This window comes from Hyposmocoma kahamanoa, unplaced genomic scaffold (genome assembly GCF_003589595.1).
Source record: "Hyposmocoma kahamanoa isolate Upper Pololo Valley unplaced genomic scaffold, ASM358959v1 87, whole genome shotgun sequence".
NCBI classification, from domain to species: domain Eukaryota; kingdom Metazoa; phylum Arthropoda; class Insecta; order Lepidoptera; family Cosmopterigidae; genus Hyposmocoma; species Hyposmocoma kahamanoa.
This window is the reverse complement of record NW_020654422.1, coordinates 22,113,190-22,133,476: the sequence shown is the minus strand read 5'-3', so window position 1 is coordinate 22,133,476 and position 20,287 is coordinate 22,113,190. Positions and strand designations below refer to the sequence as shown.

At 37.2% G+C, this 20,287-nt stretch overlaps 1 protein-coding gene across 1 annotated transcript in view; it reads right to left on the bottom strand.

The window, feature by feature from the left end:
• Positions 1-20,287, bottom strand: part of LOC113235157 (ankyrin repeat and BTB/POZ domain-containing protein BTBD11) — a 63,525-nt gene that overhangs the window by 33,813 nt on the left and 9,425 nt on the right. The window contains exon 2 of the mRNA XM_026470754.1: positions 7,869-8,006. Within this exon, the coding sequence (XP_026326539.1) occupies positions 7,869-8,006 (138 nt within the window). The remainder of the gene's footprint in view (positions 1-7,868; positions 8,007-20,287) is intronic.

Genomic DNA, 20,287 nt, shown 5'->3' with positions numbered 1-20,287 from the left:
ATATTTTTTTTTGTATTTATAATATTAATTACCGTCAATAAATGAGCAACGTACTTTTTTATGACATCAAGTGTCTTACTCTATCTTAGTAGCAGTAGCAGATTTAAATTTTACCACAAAAATGTGTGTGATGTATGTGCACAAACACGTTACATCGTTATAAAACGTACATAATAAAATTTTGACATTTAATAAAATATAAATTTATTAGAGAAAAGCACGTCCTCTCGCTTCGAAAATTTAGTATGAAGTAATACACGATGACAGGTAGCACGTCCACTCGGTTTGAGAATTTTGATGGGAGTGACGAACAAAAGGAATTAGAGAACGATTCAAGATTTCAAAAGTAAGTGGCCAGGAACCAGAGAAGAAGGTGATAAAAAGGTGGGATGACGATGAAAAAGGTCGCATCATCACAAGCTCCTTGTGAAAAAATTGTTAAGGGAAGTAGTGCCACCATACCTGGTTCTGCCGCCAAGCAGCATTGTCAGCATTACTGCATTCCGGTGAGGGGTGAAGGTGCTGGTGAAATACATGAGAGTTGTAAATTTTATGCCTCAGGGTGACGGGGGCAGTGGCAATGCCTCTCAGATCTTAGCACAGAGGTGCCGGCGAACTTACTGTCTCTGGGTGACGGGTATAGTGGCAGTGCGCTTCAGATCTTAGCGGTCTTACAAATTTCTCTATGTGCTTATTGCAGATATTCGTATTGACTTTAAATGGCTTTTTGTCGCCAGCGCCACCTGTGAGAAACTTACTGTCATTTGTTCCCCTGTTCTGTAACATCTTTTTCAAGTGGCCGTAAGCCATTATTAAAATCCGTAATTCTTTTTTTTTAATATAAAAAATAAGTACGCATTTGGCCTCCATTTTTCCTGATGAAAAGTGATGATGAGGTCGAGGATGTAGCATGCACACCTAAATAATTCGTATTAAATAAATTAATTTGCCTGTTTTTGTCCTATTTTAGATCACTGGCTTTGAAATTGGTGTAACGGCTTTTTTTGCGAACCTATCAAAGTTGTATAACAATTGAAAGTTCTTTATTTGGCATTTACGACAATTTAAAGAAATCGTATAAGCTTTGGTTGTGTTGTCAGTTCTGAATGTTGTAAACTCTACGCGATTCGCGTGGGTGTGCGCATAGGCGCAGGCGGTGCACTATTGTGACGCTGAGAAACCGACTGATCTCACGTCACTCTGAATTTCATTGCTCATGTAATAATAATTGTTACAAGTACAAAATTGTAATAAGGCATAAGATGAAGTGAATCTTTTGTTTTTAAGTCTGAAATTATAACACCACATAATGTACTCATACGTATTCGAAAGGTAGGTACAGAAGAATTGATAGTTAAGCTGTGGTCTTCCTTTGAAATTTCATACCATACTTCTAAATTGTTTGGCCCGTGATCGGATTGTGGTAAAACTTATTTATTAAATCTCAGTGGCAAGATAGGTCGACGACATAGTATGCGTCTCAGGGCGTCAATGGATACGGCTAGCACAGAACCGTGGTGGATGGCACAAATTTCGGGAGGCCTATACCCAGCAGTGGGTGAAATCAGGATGTGGATGAAGATGATTTTTTTTTATTACGTTATTATTATATCACGGCTTATTACGCAAGTTTTAATAAATAAAACTAGACCAAACAAACGACAAAAAATTGAATCTTCCTTCCTGGCAGGAGAGGGTGTTCAAATGTCTGGTTAGCACAACTAAACATGGCGACATCAACAACTGAAACTTATTACAACACCGAAAAGCTTTCGTTGAAGAATGTTGAAGAACACCGTTAAGAAACCCATCACGAAGTTCTACGTCGAGAAGTAAAATCGGTGTATGTTTACACACACATATTTTTTTAATAATACCAAGTGACGGGACGAACAAGTCGTGCTCCTGGTGGTAAGCGACACGCCTATCTATAACAATTGCAGTGCCACTCAGACCTTTAACTATCAAAGATCTTAGGGGTACTGCCAATACGCCGATCACAATGAGACATAAGTTGACAAGTGCCATGTGCCTGTAATAAGTAAGGTGGGAGTAATTCCCTGGACGAATTCTTTCACAAGGAGGTCTACAGGTCTACTACTAAAATATAACTACCATATTTCAGAAAGTAAGCATTGAGTTTGAAAATCCCAGGCTGTATACTTGAAGACGTATTATTTGGTAATTTGCGATCGACATTTCGCTACCGTGCACCGGCCGACAGCCGTCCAAAAAACTGCAAGATTCGCAAACTGGATTTGCGGGCGGAATGCTGCGCACACGCACCGCGCACCGCTGATGCGTCATCGTCGTGTAATCATCGTTATTGCGGCACATGTGCAGTGTCGAACGTGAGGTATTCTTCGGGTCCATACACTTTATATGGACTTCACTTACACGTCATTTACAAATCGAATGTTCTAGTCCTACAGTAGATAAATTAACTTAAGTTTTTCGAGCTCAAAAGTGGTGCTTGCCCTAAAGGCAATCTGTGGTTTGAAACAGACCGACAGTTGCAGAAACTATTTTCGAGAATTAAAAATGTTGAGTTTGCCTTCATCATGTATCTATGAAACAGCCCTATTTGTATGACGACAGACGCTCTGACGCCTGTAGTTACAAGAGCACAACTACGCCAAACAAATTGTAAACGTCATTATATGAGATTATAATCGCAGTGGGACTAAAAATTTACAATAAATTGCCATTACAGTTCAGGCAAAGTGAAAATTTCGCAGAATTTAAACGCAGATTATTTAATTGAAAATTTATTTTATACATTGAAAGAATTATGGTAATTAATTTCACATTAATTTATTTCACATTAATTTGTTGTTTTAATTGTTATAGATGTTAAGACTTGGTTTTTCACTGTCCTGTGAAGGTGGAAGCCTATAATCAGTGATTCATGACTATTGTCAACGGTTATTATTATTTAGAAGTATTGGACAAGTTTAATTATATTTCGTATGCCTTGATGGTATACGTCATGTTAATGAGCCCAAACACGATAGTTCGACTGCACCTAAATAGTTGAGGAGTTACGTAGTCCGCAGACTTTGTATCGATTAATTCGATTTTTAAGAAAATCGATGCAACATTAATGTGAATCGAGTAGCCTAGATCGTATTCATAATTTAAACAAAATAGTATCTTTCTGAACCCCTATTTTATATTGGCCTGCAAGAAAAGCAACATTGGCAACATCTAAGTACAATAAGTCTACACTATTTGGCGATTGTCGCTACTTCTGTGCCATCTGAACGTCATTTCTCAAAATTAAAATCGTAACCGACTGAAGTAAAAAGGCTGTAATTTTTTTTCGAAATATCATTTTGATGAGATTGATTCAAGAGCATACGATCCGATCCGTGGATCGATTCTGAGCTATCCATTACGATCCAAGAAATCGATTCAAAGAAAAAAATCGTACATTCCTAGTGTAATGTCGGACTTCCGTGGTATATTAAATTTCAAGTCAATCGGACCAGTGGAAATAAAATAAATATTCATTTTTTGATTGAGATCTACACTTACAGTGAAAAAGGCTAAATCGATGAGCAGGTGTTCATCAAACATAATGAAAACCTATCCCGATTAAGTTATCTTGAAAAAAAAAGTACTTTTTTAAGGAATTGCCTGTGCTTTGAGTACCATGTGACTGGCAGAAGTAGGCTCAGAACCGGGAGAGAGTGCGGAATCTGGTATAATAATATAATACCTACCATTTCTGTCGTCAAGCAGTAATGTGAGCATTAGTGCTTTCCGGTCTGGAAGGGTAAGGGTGCTGGTGAAATTACAGGGCGCAGTGGCAGTGCCCCTCAAATATTTGCAACTTAAAATTCTGAGTGGCACTGCAACTGTTAAGGATAGGCGTGTCGCTTACCACCAGGAGCACGACTTGTTCGTCACTTGGTATTATTAAAAAAAATATGTGTGTAAACATGCACAGATTTTGCTTCTCGACTTAGAACTTCGTGATGGGTTTCTTAACGGTGTTCTTCAACATCAAAACTAATCAATTTTACCAGATTTTCTTAGCTGGTGATTATAACTACGTTTGGATCATTTATGTCTCCTCTGGAAAGCTTTTCAGTGTTGTAATAAGTTTCAGTTGTTGATGTCGCCATGTTTAGTTTTGCTAACCAGACATTTGAACACCCTCTCCTGCCAAAAAGGAAGATTCAATTTTTGTCGTTTGTTTGGTCTAGTTTTATTTATTGAAACTTGCGTGGTACTAAAGCCGTGATATTTCCATATCACGTAAGTCCCGCCACTTGGTATCATAAAAAAGTATTGATGAGTTACTTAACCAGAGTTACTTAATATACTCCCGAGTATTTTGACCAGAACATCCAAACAAAAAACAATTTAGAAAAGTCCGTTTTTAAATTGATTCTCCCCGTTTCATCGTTAAACGCCATAGTGCTAACCGCATTGTATTTTTATTATTACTATACATATTACGCATAGTTATAAAAAAATAAACGATTGAATTAAGAAATAATTCCTACGAAGAGATAAAATCCTTAACCACACAATTTTTTTTCTACGAATATCACTACGTGCTATTGAAATTAATCTTCATTCTTCTTCCTCATTTGAATTATTATTACAAGTAGGTAAGGTAGAAGATAATCATTATCGACGTCGCATTTTTGAACATGGGCCTTCTTTCTATTCTTAGACGAGATTTAGACCACTGGCCGCCGTGTAAAATATATGATAAATAGACCGAGCCTAATCATAACAATACTTAAATAATAATTAATACGGGTCTAGTTTAATTAAAACAGATATCAGTCTCTTACAAATACTCTTATTTTTAACCGACTTAAAAAAAAGAAGGAGGTTCTCAATTCGTCTGCATGTTTATTTCCGTATGTATGTTACGCGAATTTGTGAAACGGTTTTGATGATTCTTTTTTGTTGGAAAGAACCTCAGATGCGGTCCCATTTAAATTTGAAGAAAGTATCCCGCCTCTAAGGGTGGAAAACTAGGGGATGAATGACTTTTGAGGTCGGTTTTTTTAGTGCTCTGTACTGTTTTTTATGAGTCTTTTCAATGTAATGTAAGATTTGCATTTGTGTTTGAGAAATAAATCATTATTATTATTATTACAATACGTAATAATAATGCACCCCCTATCCACGAAAGAAGCCTCCTGAAAGACGTACCATTCCTGTCCTGTACGCCAAGCGCACCCGCGGCGAGTGATTTATGCCGATTGGAAAATAATTTTACCACGATGGCAAGCATTATAGTGAACTAAAGTGGTAAACTAAAAAACTACTACTTGCCTAAATACAACTAAGTCGAGTAAAACAAAATTACAATTAAATAAAATACAACAGAATATAACCATTTATTTCATATTATCCCTGTCAATGCGCCATCGATATGATAAGTCGGATCATGATATCGAACAGTAACGGTTACGTACGGCTATTAGGTAATTTTCAGGTCACTTTTCTGTACCTAATTTAGGTGGCAATTTTTATTATTTAAATAATGTAGAATGCTGTCATGAAGTTTCACTTAATATTCGAGTGTAACATCCTGAAATATAATTTAGTATTTCACGATAATATTCTCGAATTAAAATTAAATAATTAAAATTGCCACCGTAATTAGGTATATAAAACTAACCTGAAAATTTCTTTATTATTAAACTCACTAAGCCATGGCTGCGCTCTTTGGTGTTTCGTGATGTTTTTTATGAAAGTTGAAGACGGTAGTACGCTGGTTGCCATCTACCGTATTTGACGCCATTGTAGTGCTAGGGAACAATACCATCTATCTTATAGTAAAACCTATGCTTTTAAATTTCTATATTACATTAGTTTTCATTATAGTAACCCTCAAAGATTTCTAACTCATGGAGACGTAGATAATACACTAGCATTGGCGACAAAAATGGAGGATAGTATAGTTATTGTCACCATCATCATTCGTTACCGCCGCAGGGCAAGAGTTTCCCACTTCCAGTCTCTCATAGGACGCTGGTCCAGTGAAGGTTGGTGATTTCACAACGCTTGGAATAGGTTTCATCACGATATTTCCCTTCATCGTTAGCTAGAGGTACTGCTACTAAGCATTCACCAAGAGCGTAATACGTAATTTACAAATTAAAGATCGCCGACCACACAACTGAGAAGTTCATCAAGTAAAATGGAATCAAAGCAAAATTGACTGCTACATCGGCTTTTACGGAAAAAACACCAATAAATTACTTACTTTTAAATACGGCAAAGATATTATAAATTATAAACCTCCAACATTATTCACATTATCGCCCCATTAACATTCGATAAATCACGTGATTCTGTGCAAATGTGGGCCCATAATGTGTCCACGTGTCCCCGTCACATTGTGTTCACAGAGTCAATATATCTCTTGAACTAACGGTTTTGGATATCTGGCATTCCGTATTCTGACCTATAGGATGTTGAATGCAAAATTGTCCGTATTTGTGTTGCATAAAGCCGACTTTGTAATCTTGTGTTGGAATTCGGAGACGTCATTTTAATATGTTCATAATTCATAATTCGTTTATTCATTGTTTCATGTGGATTAACAAAGATGTTACATAAAAGATTCCAGCACTTGAACCCTGTAAGGACACTACAATGATTCTACCTTAACTAGTTATTATTTTTATAAAAAAATAATTTGATTTCCATCTCACCGAAGCCGGATCGATCTTTGTATTAATAATTAACAAGTGCAGTAATTTCACAAAAAGTAATTGAATATCAATTCAGTACAAATTTAATTACAGATAATGGCAACATCCCTAGCCAGGGCTGGTAGCTGTAAAGTTTACCTAACTGGGAGACGAAATACTTTCATAGATTTCTCATACCAAATACAAAGATCCGACAACAAACACACAGAAAAATTCGCGAGGTCCGCTGGCTCGTTCCGTGGCTTAGTTGGCATAGCGTCTGGCACGGTTTGTAGAAGACGTCGGTTCCAACGTAACCGGAATGAAGGATTTTTTTCTAAGTGTTTTATATTAATAATTATAGCAAGCTGATAGAATCTAATTTATAATTCACTGGTCAAAATTGGGCAAAATAATAAATGTTTGAAGACAAAAAGTTCGTACTTCGTAGGTACGCTTAATTTACGCCATTTTCATAGCGTCAGAACCTTTTCAAGAATCGATAGTTTACATACACAGTTTGATAATCAAAGGAACTTTGCGTCTTTGCAGGTATCGTCGAATCGGAACTTCCATGATTAAGTTGCTTAAACTACCGTTTTACGTGGAAATTAAAACGACTGGGAAACGTAAAGCAGCGGTTTGACTTGTTTTAAATAAAACTGGCTTCTAAACATCGTGACTCTTTCAAGACATGGCATTACGCTAGGCCAAGAATAGAATATGAGGTTTATACAAGAGGATCGCGGGGCTGTTCCCTCAAGCTACGAGTTAAAAAGAGAAAAATGCCTCTGTGGCCGAACGGGACCACGCCGGGTTGCCACGCAGAGGTCCAAGTTTCGTTTCCCAGGCCGGGAGAAATATTTGTACGGCCTACATTTATTTCTCTCGTGAGTTTGGGTGTAATTTGATATCGTCTATGAGTGTGTTCATGGCACCCGAGACACAGGGTTTTCCTAGTAGAGCGTTATTATTGTTATGAGTGCATGACAATGACATCAGGGCACGTGAATGGATGCGTAGTGTACACGGACGAATGGGAAGGAGGACTATGTTCTGAATTAGAGGACCACTCGCCACAATAATGAAGATAGACGACGAAAGGAACTTAATAGCAGTCAAAAATAAAAAAACCTAGCCAATGATCACGCTGATAATTTTGGAGTAGGTACCAGGTTAATGAAAGCAAAAAGAGGTTACCTGCGAGGTTTGGGCCTCAGGATTTCGATGGGGTGCGGCTGACGGCACGGCGGCCAGCCGGCGCAGGCGCACTCGACCCCCGCACCCGCACCACCGTTCAGCGGCGCCGCATCCGCGCGCGGCGTGCACGCATCTTCACTGTAACAATGACAAACTCGTACGTATAGTGTAAGATCCCCTATGATTAGTTGCATACAAGAAACTTATTTATTTGTTTATTTGCAAACTTTACAGCTTTTTAATTTTCGTTTACAATCATAATAATATACGTATATAGCCAATAACAAAGTTTGTCATATTACATTTTAATTATAGCGTTACTTTATCTAGCGTTAATCTATAGCTTAATCGAAAAACAAACATGTTGAAAATTTACATTAAGTTCTTAAATTAATGGTAATCTACATATTATTAAATTATTACATACAAATATAACATTATTATTATATAAATTATAAAGGTGTAAGTGTAAGTATGTTTTAGTGTTGTGTGTGTTTGTGTGTGTGTGTGTGTGTGTGTGTGTGTCTGTGCTCTGTTTGTTTGATAATTATTGCCTTCTAAACTTTTCTTCTCTTTTTTCATTCACAGTCATCATCTATAATAAAAAAGCAAAACGAAAAGGAAAACTGGAAAGCTTTGTAAGTTCATATATCTGGTTAGATTCATTTAAATTGCACAAACGTCCTGACCAAGCCGAAATACCCACTGTGCAGTATTGCAGGCAGGATGTAACGCTAGACGCGCCGCACGTGCGAATAATGGCCCCCTATGCGCACAGTGGCTTCTTTGTAATATGCAATAAGGTTATTGGGTTCTCGTTCAAGTCGTGATATGTTTATTTAAATCGACGAGGGATTTTGCACAAATACACGTATGTGTAATAATAATAATAACGCACATACTCGACATAGCCCCACACTAGGGAAACCCTGTGTCGCGGGTTCCAAGGACACACACATAGACAACCACAAATTACACTCAAACTCACGAGAGAAATAAATGAAGGCCATGCACATATTTCTCCCGGCTTTGGAATCGAACCCAGGATCGCTGCATGGCTGTCTGGCGTGGTAACCGTTCGGCCACGGAGGCAGTTAAAGAAAGAATACCGATCACGTTTGTCCCACTGCTAGTTACGAGTCTCCTTAACGTAGTCCACCACAAATTATTAACATTCACGTTCTCATCGTTAGTTTAATATTAATTTAACAGGAAACATCTTTTCCGTTACCTCGTTACGATAACTTTCTTTTCCCTACATTTGACTTAGTTTACTTTCTGGAATCAATTTGTAAATTTGTAACTGGTGTTACCATAATTTTTTGCGTGCGTAATTGTGAAAAAAGAGTACACAGTCATAAGGATGAATGTGTGGCTCACATTAATCTACATCCATTATTTATATAAATTAATTAGTAGGTACAAGTCGCGCAACCCCATAGGGACGATACGGCACGCGGCGAGCCCAAAGGCTTAGCTTACTGGGAACAGTGATATTTGTAATTATGTCACTACATTGCCGTTATATATTTGTACTTTTCCATAAGCGGGCGGTACCGGAAATCACTGTACTGGACACCCTATCTTTGAATAGTTACGTGAACCTTCGCCAACATGTATTTCTCTTCGCGATGTTTCGTTCCGCGACAAAGGGAAACATGAAAAACGCATGTTGAACAAATTAATACCTAACAAATAATAAACGAAACTGCTGAATTGAATCGAAAAGGCCCAGTGTTGCAGATGCACTGCGGTATGGGAATAAATCCAGGACCATGTAAGTACTCAATTCACTCAACTCAAAAAACTCAATTGGGCTTTCTCTGCCTTTTGATAGTTACTCAAAAGCAATATTATTAGCCATCAAACTAGCCTTAGCAGAAAATTTGTCAATTGCAATACGAACCAAGGTGAAACGCACAACGTCTTTTTCGCTCTTATTGCATGGACATAAAGCTATTTCGGACCGCTTAATGAAATTCGGCGCCTACAAGAGTGGCCACTTCCTATTTATTACATAAGGAGATGCTAGTACCCGTCTCCTGGATTTATTACAGTTAATATGAAATCGACAGGAAGACAATTTTACTTATTTATTTAACCTACTTCAAAAAGGACGAGGTTCTTTATTCGATTGTATTTTTTTGTATGTTACGCCATTACTCTTATGTTGGAAATGGGGTACCTCATGGCCATATTCCACGAACGACGAAAATGTCCCATAAATTTGGTTTGTCGATATTCAATAAAACTTGGTACACAGTAATTCCAATGAAAATAAAATGTTATGGTGGGCTAGAGCTGATCTAGTGATTAAAATGAGAGGAAGTTCTATAATACCGTAGCTATCTTTTGTTTAGACTCATGTGATTAGTTTTGACGAGGGATTCCATATGCGTGTCAGTTCTCTTTGACGAGAACTCGGTAACGAACTCAGCGAAAGCGGAGAAGCAAACTTTTGAAGGCGGTTTTTTTTATTTTAGAGTGTGCGAAATAGCCTCTATAGAACAACAGTAAGTGAACAGTTCCCTAGAGATATAAATTCTTTAGTAAAAAATAAGCATAGACAACACAATTGGGTACAACGTTGAGGATAAAACATCATTCCAACTGCGGACGAGCGGATATTTGATATTTTGGTAGAATAGAGTTCCTTGTGAAAGACTTGGTCCAGGGAGCTACTACCTTACCTATTTCTGCCGCCAAGCATTAATGAAAGCATTAACTGCGTTCCGGTTTGGAAGGGTAAGGGTGTTGTTGAAATTACGGGCACATGGGACTTGTCAACTTATGCCTCAGGGTGATGGGCGCAGTGGCAATACTCCTAAGATCTTTGCGATTTCAATCTCTGAGTGACACTGCGACTGTTATGGATAGGCGTGTCGCTTACCAGCAGGCGCACGACTTGTTCGTCCCGTCACTTGGTATCATAAAAAATTCAATTTTAAATACAAAAGGAGAAATAAAACATATACATAAACATTTTTGTCATAGTAATGAAGGGGCGCTGACTCAACAAATGCCTAAGATCCTTAAAGTGCTGGTTTTCACTCAGAACCAACGAGAGGAAGTAAATCTAGAAGTTATTTGGAAGCAAAAATATTAAAAAAATAATGCAGTTTGTCATATGTGCGTGGATTATCATGGCCAATTGTTGAAACTTCGCATTCACACTCTCACACCACAGAAATAAAAAGCAATGATACTTCAATTGGTAATTGACAAGTCAAATGGCAGTGCCCACCGGTGCTTGACGGTCCCGTGTTGGATTCCCGCGCATTGTCTTCCGTTACGGGCGATCGCGCATCGAGGCGCGGCTTCCTTGTGCTTGCGCACCCTCCGCCTTCAATGCTTAGTTGTATGGAAATGTCGTAATTTCTGAGAAAGTTAATAGAGCAAGAAAGTATTCTGTGATTTACACCGTCAATGCTTGCAAATTGTAGTCAAAAAAATATTTCGCACTCTTGGTGTCATAAGGTCACATCTGTAAAATGACAACATTTCGGGAGAGAGGTTTAAAGATAACAACGAAATGAATCGATAACATTTTTATGCTTAAATATATGACTTTTATGCCATTAGGCGAAAAAAAGAGTCGTCGCTGCTAAAGCGAGTGCGTTGTAGTGGCAATGGCATCCTGAAGATGTATGCCCATCGTTTTGATTGTACAATTTTAAAGCTTTTGGGTAAACATTACAACTGGTCAAATTAAGTAATAACTGCGTATTTTCCAAATTGTAATATTTTATTTTTGTAATTCAATATTTTAATTTCCTATCAATATTTCAAAATCCATTGCAATCATACTAACATAGTTTTAAGGTTTTCTTTTGTAACTAAGATTATTATCTTATGGGCTATGGCCTGAAATAAATGGTTTATTATTATAGGAGAGTTAGAACATTTCATATATACATAATGTGTATGTGACAAAAGCACCAGTGACGTATGGTCACATATGGCTTTATACCAAGGATACGGTTTGTAAAGATTAAAGGGTAATTTCAAGTTGTCAAAGAATGTAGGCCATATTCCCGTTTCGCCCGGGAATTGAACGCGGGACTTCGGTGTGACCAGTATGGTAACCGTTCGGCCACGGAGGCAGTTCCAGTAGTAGTTGCAGCAGAATTTGCCTGTAATTCCGTGTCCCCACCAGAGCGCGATTTGCGTCCAGTCTTAGTGGGTGAGATGAATCGATTGACACACTCCTTTCAAGTCGGTACCAATTGAAGTTACTTTACTTACTTTGTGTTTATTTTTTCATTATTTTATAAAAAAAAAGCATTTTAAATGTTGTTGGTGAATTAATTTGGGTGACTTGGCTCGACTTAATGTTATCCAGCCTTAAACAACAGCATGCAAATATTATAACAAAATAAATTAAGAAATTGAATTGAATTGGAAGTAAAATAACATATGTAATAATAATAATTCAAAGATATGCGTATACGGATCGATCCATCTTTATATTTGGAAAATTTCGTCAAGTAAGTCGAATAGAAACTGTAAAAACCGTCTGCGCGTTTCTTTTTTTTGGTACTGTCCATAGGAGAGCGTTCTAATCGATCTGGTATTTCATTTGAAATAAAATCGATACATTTCATAACAGTTACTTTAGAAGTGTTTTGCTTTATTATCAATACCAAAGATTCAAATAAAATACCAAGATGGCGCTGAAAATACCGGCAAAAAAACATGTCAAGAGAGAAACATTGATATCGAAAAAATCAAAAGACTGGAAAATGAAGAAAAAACCATCGCAATTTTTCAATTTACCTATACAAGTTATTAAGACAAGATGACATGGGTATATCAAGGTAGTTGATGTTGACAATAAATTATTTTGTTCACGACATGATGGATATATAGCTAATGAAGCAGGAAGGCGTTTTCTCCAAAAAAAACAGACGCCGACCAGCCGAGAAATACAGAGTGCAATAAAATTGCTAATACGTGGAGAATTAGCGAAACGTTCAAATCTGGAGTCGTTGAAAACTATTGCCGTATACCATAATAGCAGAGATAAGCACTAATAACAATAAATAAATTTTGTCGTGCAAATAATTATTATAAATAAAAAATATGTTGATTGTTTAGGCTTCTTAGTCTTCTAGCGGTCACTTTGATCGCGTATATACATTTTTGGTGATTTGTCCTTACAAAATTGTACTTTCCAACTTCGAGTATAGTTAATGTATATTTACCTATTCTTGTTCATATTTATATTGTACTTTCTCATCTACTTCAAAATCTTATTACACATTTATGTAAACAGGAACAGTCAGGAGCGTTGCAGGTGGTCAACAGTCCGTGCCTGCCCAAGTGGAAGACAGGCGTGATGATATGTATGTATGTTATTCAATACGCTAGTTAGAATCAATAATAAAATACATTTAAAGAGTAAAAGTTAAACACCCGGTTTTTATCTCAAAGAAGTTAAAATACACTAGCGCCAATTTGCAAGATTCCTGCTAATTTGCGCTTGCGCAGTCGCACATGCCCGTCATACCTTCCAGCTCGAATGGGGCATTCTGCATTCGCGAGATTGTTTAAATATACCGTATAGAATATAAGGTTCGCATGATTGCATACCTATTGAAGATTACTAGCAGCTTGTAGAAACTATACTCTACTGAAGTAACTCTACCAAAGAAATTGTAGAGTAGAGCTCTGCGACTAAGAACATCGTAGGAGGGTAGGTAGGTAGTATAAAATTAAACTTGCAATAATTCTTTCAACTACAAGCAAACGTCAAGATTGTAGCTTTATCGACAGATGATGACTCGTTTTCCTATATCGTAATTGAAGTCGCATAATAATATTGTGTTCGAAAAACTCCCCATTCATTAAATGTAATAAGTAGAGCATAATTATACCAGAGCCCTGGCCGGGCGCTCCCGCATCCCGTACACATTACCAGGGTAATTTGTCAGGGGACACCATTGTTTCTAACACAATTGATGCTTTCCTTTGTCCACGTCCGCTCGGGCTATAGTCGTTACGTTTGGTCACTGCTCAGCGAGATATCAAGATAGCACATTGATTTCAATGCAAATACGTATAAGGTTTATTGTCATACAGTTAGATACTAATAGATTATATAAACGTTCACCTCACTGAGTTCTGAGGCATGGTTCGAGGAGCGTGTACCAGTAAGTAGTATTGGTCAAATAACACTTCTCTTCACGCGTTGTCTCCACCAAAACTTTCTTTACACATTTGAGTATACAAACATCGACCATTTTCAAATAGGTACGTAGTACCTACACCACAGAGACTAAATTTGCTAACTTCCCCAGTAAAACATTCCGGGAATGCAGTAGCCGTTGCGTGCTCCGGTATTAGTCGTTGTTAGCCCCGGGTGAGCCCCGTCGCGCCTGTATCGCCAGCCGGCAACGCGGCAGCTTCTCGGAAACTAATTACGATCTATCATCTCAATGATGTGTTTTCGAGTGATTTTCTTCGGGAGACGTGGAATTTGATGCTTGTTTAAAAAGTAATAAGAGGTATCCTTGGAATTGTACTTTTTACGTATAGCTACTTAACTACTGGTACGAGATAGGTATATAATATTTACTAACCGCTTTTTATAGCTTGGAACTTATAGCCGGTGTAATTTTCAAGGATGAATAAAGTAAGTAGTTAAACAAATATACACTTCTGTGGCCGTTTGAAAGACATGCTTCGTAAATAGGGTTAGTAGTAGACAGCCGGTAATATTAAACTGGATAGTGGAAATCCGTTCACAATCGTAGAATATTTAATCGTGATTTAATTATTTAAAAATTTTTTTTAAGTTATTTTCTGACAAACAAAAAACCTCCAAGAATTTTTCAATTTATTCATTCTATACCCACCATAATTCTGTCCGTCATTCATAAATCGTCTATTTTTTGTCCTTTGAGAAATAACTATTAAATCTACCTATCGTGTATCGACATCAAATCCTTTTAAAGTTCATTACGGATGAACCGACAATAAGCTCTCAAATCAATTAAACGGGTCTCGATGGCAGATGGCTCTTTAATGTAGAGTGACCACGAGTTTGGCGTGGTACAACAACTTTTCAGAAATAGCGTCATAATATGTTACAATAACAAAATATGCGATGGCTACGATAACCATATTTGTTTAAGTGGATTTGTCATTCTTGTTGTTCGTCCAATCATTTAAACACCTCATTCTGTCTACATCCACTCGTTCTGTATCTCTGTATTATTTAGTAACTGAAAACAAACTATGATATAAACAAAACTTTTTGGCTTTTAAATTTTAGCAACTGGTATACAGGTAATTAAATATATTCATATCGATGAAAGATAATTGGTGAGAAGAGAACAGGCACGTGGGATTTGTCAACTACATAAGTTGATGGGCGCAGTGGCAGTGGCCCTCAGATCTTTGCGTTTTAAAGCTCTGCGAGGCACTACTACTGTTATGGACAGGCGTGTCGCTTACCACCAAGCCCACTTGTTCGTTCCGTCACTTGGTATAATAAAAAAATAATAATATGGAGCACGACTATACAGGATGCATATAAAGTCATGTATTTTGAGTGACAGTTTTTTAGACACCTGCAGTAGGTCGCAGTATCAGGCTGCAATTCCGAGCCGAAGCTCAAGGCGAATGTTCTCCTGCCAATAGAAATTTCCTTGTCAAATGTTAAATGCTACTTACAAGGGCTGCCACGGGCTCGAGTCTCGAGACTTGCATCCAGAAAATTATTTATTAACCGTTTAGTTATCAAAGTTGAAAATCGTTTGCTCTTTACAGTTTTCTAATAGCGCTAGTAATTCTGAAACTTAACCTAAAATAAAAATATTATGTATATATTATGTTTCTTCAATTTACATCCACGCGTGGCTAACCCACAATATACCTGCCACGACGGCATCCCGAACCGCGCTAGGCGCGCTGTAAGCTGCGCGTGCGGCGCGGCTGCTCTTCGCGTGGCTTGCATTTTTTCATCTCACATTGATCAATGCGTCTTTACGTCATCTCAGCCGATATGGGACAAAATTAATGTGCCTACGAAAAATAAGGGTTAGGATACGACGATAAATTCAACACAGAAAAGTTTCGAGTTACGATATTTGGATACCAGTGTTTACAGAGCTATATTCTTTAAGGTGGTATTCTGCGGTCCCATACTGTTGGGACCGTGCTGCGTTACTGCATTACGACAAACTGTGGGACCTGTAGGGCTAGCACGACAGGGCTTGTGCGAGAGTGACATAAAGCGCGAAATATCTAAGGGAGAATAGCATATAGTATATGGTATCTCGCGTTTTATGTCGCTCTCGCGCAAGTCGCGTCATGTCATGCTACTGCAAAGATCCCTAAATGTTGGTTTTTTGAAATAATAAATATATGCAATTAAGGCTGGTTACACACTGTGACTTTGAGCAGTGATGCAAACGCGCGTTCGTAAAACTTTTAAATTTGAAAAAATACTTTCATTTCCAATGTGTATATATATATACACATATATTTTATATGTATGCAATCTCTGTTATAATACATCTATATTATATATAAAAATGAATGTTTATATTTTATGTCTGTCCCATATGCGTTCCATTATCATCATATCATCAGGCCGCTTACGATTTAAATTCTACTTTATGCCCAGAAGAAGAACGGTCTGAAGTCCGAAGTATCAAGCAGTCACATATCTTTCTACATAAGTTTTGTTTATAGTGCCCTATCAACCTCTTGGTTATCGAAGTGTAAAGCAATCAAAATATCAATTTTCTGTAGCAGTAGAGCTCCTGGTGAAAGAGTACGTCCAGAGAAGTACTGCCACCTTACTGATTTCTGTCGCCAAGCATTAATGTTAGTATTACTGCGTTCCGGTCTTGAAGGGTAAGGGTGTTGTTGAAATTACAGGCACATGAGACTTGTCAACTTATGTCTCAGGGTGTTGGGCGCAGTGGCAGTGCCCCTCAGATCTTGTGATTTAAAGCTCTGAGTGGCACTACAACTGTTATGAACAGGGGTGTCGCTAACCACCAGGCACACGACTTGTTCGTCCCGCCACTTAGTATTATAAAAAAAATTACAAACATATATAACATAGGAGTTAAAGTCATATTACCGCAGATATTCGACCTCTGAATTGCGAAGCATGGAGTAGACTTCCTTCCCTGCATACTTATCCCATGAACACTATAACTTGGGCTTTGTCAAGGCGAGAGTGAATAGGTATTATTTAGGGACGTGTACATGTTTCATGGTCATTTTCCAGCAGGTGAGAAGGAGGACAAATGTGCGCTTATTTTTTTCACTGTCCCAATAAGTTACCACTGTTTCGTAAAAATAATAAATAACAATAATAAAAATGTTTTACAATTTGTATTAAACAGTGTTTCATCCAAAGTACACTCATACATAAGATTCACCCGAAGCCGAGTTTCCGATCAATTAAACAGGAATGTTAATCGTGTGGTATTAAAGACGAATCAATCGCTTCAATCGGTTAAAAGCACTTCAAGTATCATAAATTCATCTTTAGCTCACCACTTAGGCGTAAACAGGCGCTGTTATTTCGAGATTGCACCTACACAATGAATTATTGTTATTACAACCCACATCATAAATAACACGGTGAAATACATACTTCGAAAATAATTATCAACACCGGACCGCAAAACACAAACTTGATCGCAATTATTCCCTTTTTTTCTATATCTATGAATTATTCATAATCCATTTTTTTTGGCCAAGAGGCAGTTTGAAATTTTTAAAAACACTGGTCGTAAAAATGTTGACATGGAACAGAATAATTGACTAATTAGCTTGGGCAGCTTGATTACAACGACTCCAAATGGAAATCGGATTATAGTTTCAACAATCGCAATCGTTGAAAAGGCTTTTAATAAAAAAACATCTATTAAAAGTAAAAGTACTTCCAACTGTTAAACGTATACAAATGGAGTATTGCGTAGTATGGTAATAACCATGGAGCATCAGAGAGCGATTGGAAACATTTGGAATTTAGTGCTGGAGAAGAGGGGAGGGAATTAGTTTGACAGAAAGAAAAACATGGAGGTGTTAAGAACAGTGTAAACATATTGAAGACAATAGAGAACCGAAGAAGAAAAATGTCAGGGCACCAGATACGTCACAACTATTTTTTTAGAAATATCCTAAAAGTGAAGATCGAAAGAAAGGGCGACAGAAGAAGACCGAGAACGAAGTTATTAAGATCAGATATGAGGAAAAGTTAATGTTGTGTCGTATCAGGAAATCAATGTTAGGGAGCTGAACAGATATTCTTGGCGATTACCCCAACCATAAGAGTCAAGTTCTTAAATAAGAAGAAGAAAAGAGGACAAAAAAGTATCCGGTCAAACATTACGCATAAGAATATATTGAAAGCACATTTCATTTCAAATTAAATACGGTGACAGTTATTTTAATAATAATAATCGAAGAGTGTAAGTAGATGATAAAGTAATAATAATAAATTGAATTACGCGAAAGTAAATGTACAAACGTCAATAATTAGACAATGAAGTTACAGGTAAATCTCAACAGTTTTATTATTTACTATTTTGTTAGTCAATCACTATTTAATTGCTTTTTAAATAGCTTTGGCATGTCACAGAATTCTGGATAATTATCTGGGTTATAATTAATTAGTACTTAGTCATCATCATGAACATTCTTCTATCCTAATACCATTTTTTGTGTTGTCACAAGACGTCTTCTGCTTAAAGAAGAATCTTCTAGCATGCAGACAACGGCAGTCATAGCGGCAATCAGCAGCTTACTTGTTATAACCGTGGCTAAGGCTAGAACGTACTTTTATTATAAAATGGATTTGGATGGATTTCGGTAAAAAAAATGGTTAACAAAAGGATGGCGCTAGCTAACAAAAATGTTTTCGGACTAGCAACGTCTCAACTTTCCATTTGGTATCTATTATTTTTCACTCAATCCATCCATCCATTCCATTAGTCTTTTACCAGTCACTTATGAGCAAAGAATTACTTACTTTTTCCAAAATGACATGGTAACATTCAATAAAAGGATTTTATCAATAAAATGTGGCGTTTTAAAAAATTAAATGAAGTAACTCGGAAGCGACGTTGTTCCCAAGAGAATCTAGTAATCTGCTTTTACGAGTTTGTCGTTCGCGAAATTTAAATCTTGCAATTAATGGTCTTCATGTGAAATTAATTGAAGGAAGTAGTCAACCGCATTATTTCCTGGTAAATGCATAGGACTGCTGTGTTAGGCTTACAACAGAGAGATAAACACTGTGGTTGGCCAGGGTATAAAGTCATTATGATGTCTTCCCTCCTGTTATTAAGAACGATATACTGCGGGGAACTCAAGAGTACTGTTGTTCGTCTAAAATTCATTTATTTTGTCATCTCAATAGCCAGGTCGATGGTCCTTGTGGCGGCATGAATATCTCCTCTTTTAATTTATTTGTATAGTCTCATTCAGAGCTTTAAACCTACAAAGAGGAACTAAAGTTTCTTGCTCATTCTTCTCATGGGAATCTGCTTTTACGAATGAGCAGTAGAGTTTAAACAATATGATGGTTTCAAGTGTAATTTGCTTACCTATGGAGTAAAGATTATTTGACTTTATGTACATTCACTGTATTAATAATGTTTAACTTTGTTTAAAGTTGTCTTTTTTTATTCAATGGGAGACTATTTGCTCAGAATCTTCTGTCGTTTTAATATTCATATCGCAAGATGCAGATGTGGCGTGTATTAACTTCAATATCTTATTTGCATTCTAAACTTACTTACTCGTATAACTCCGACACAAGTCGAAAATGATAACTATTATAAATGCCACGACTAATGGATGTTATCATCTGCGCAGGCGCTGAGGGGCAGCAGCAAACGGGATCACGAATTGTGGCGGTGGATTAGCGATGCATGCGCGGTGTGGTGGCACGCGCGATTTGACATTTAGCGAAATTGCACAGAGCGGGAATCACGAAACACAAGAATACAACATATTGCATTTTGGCATTTAATAGAATTTGCTTGGATGTTATTCAGCTCGGACTAAAAACAATGTAATATATAACATATTGCCTTTTTAACCGTCTTAAAAAAAGGAGGACGATCTCAATTCGACTGTGTGTATGTTACGCGATAACTCCGGTATTTTTGAAACGATTTTCATGATTCTTTTTTTGTTGGAAAGAGGGTGCCTCCATAGTGGTCCCATTTCGTTTTGAAGAAAATCATTCACCTCAAAGGGTGGGTGATCACGCATGAACATTCATTTTTATAAATAGCGCCTAAATTTTATTTAAAGAGCAATTATTTTAATGGTTGATTTTGCTGTTCTCCAATTCAAGGCGTTTTTCTCTCTTAATATACTTTGAGTAGTGAGAACCCGTATAATGGCGAATTAGGAGATATTTCAATAAAACTTAGGAAATA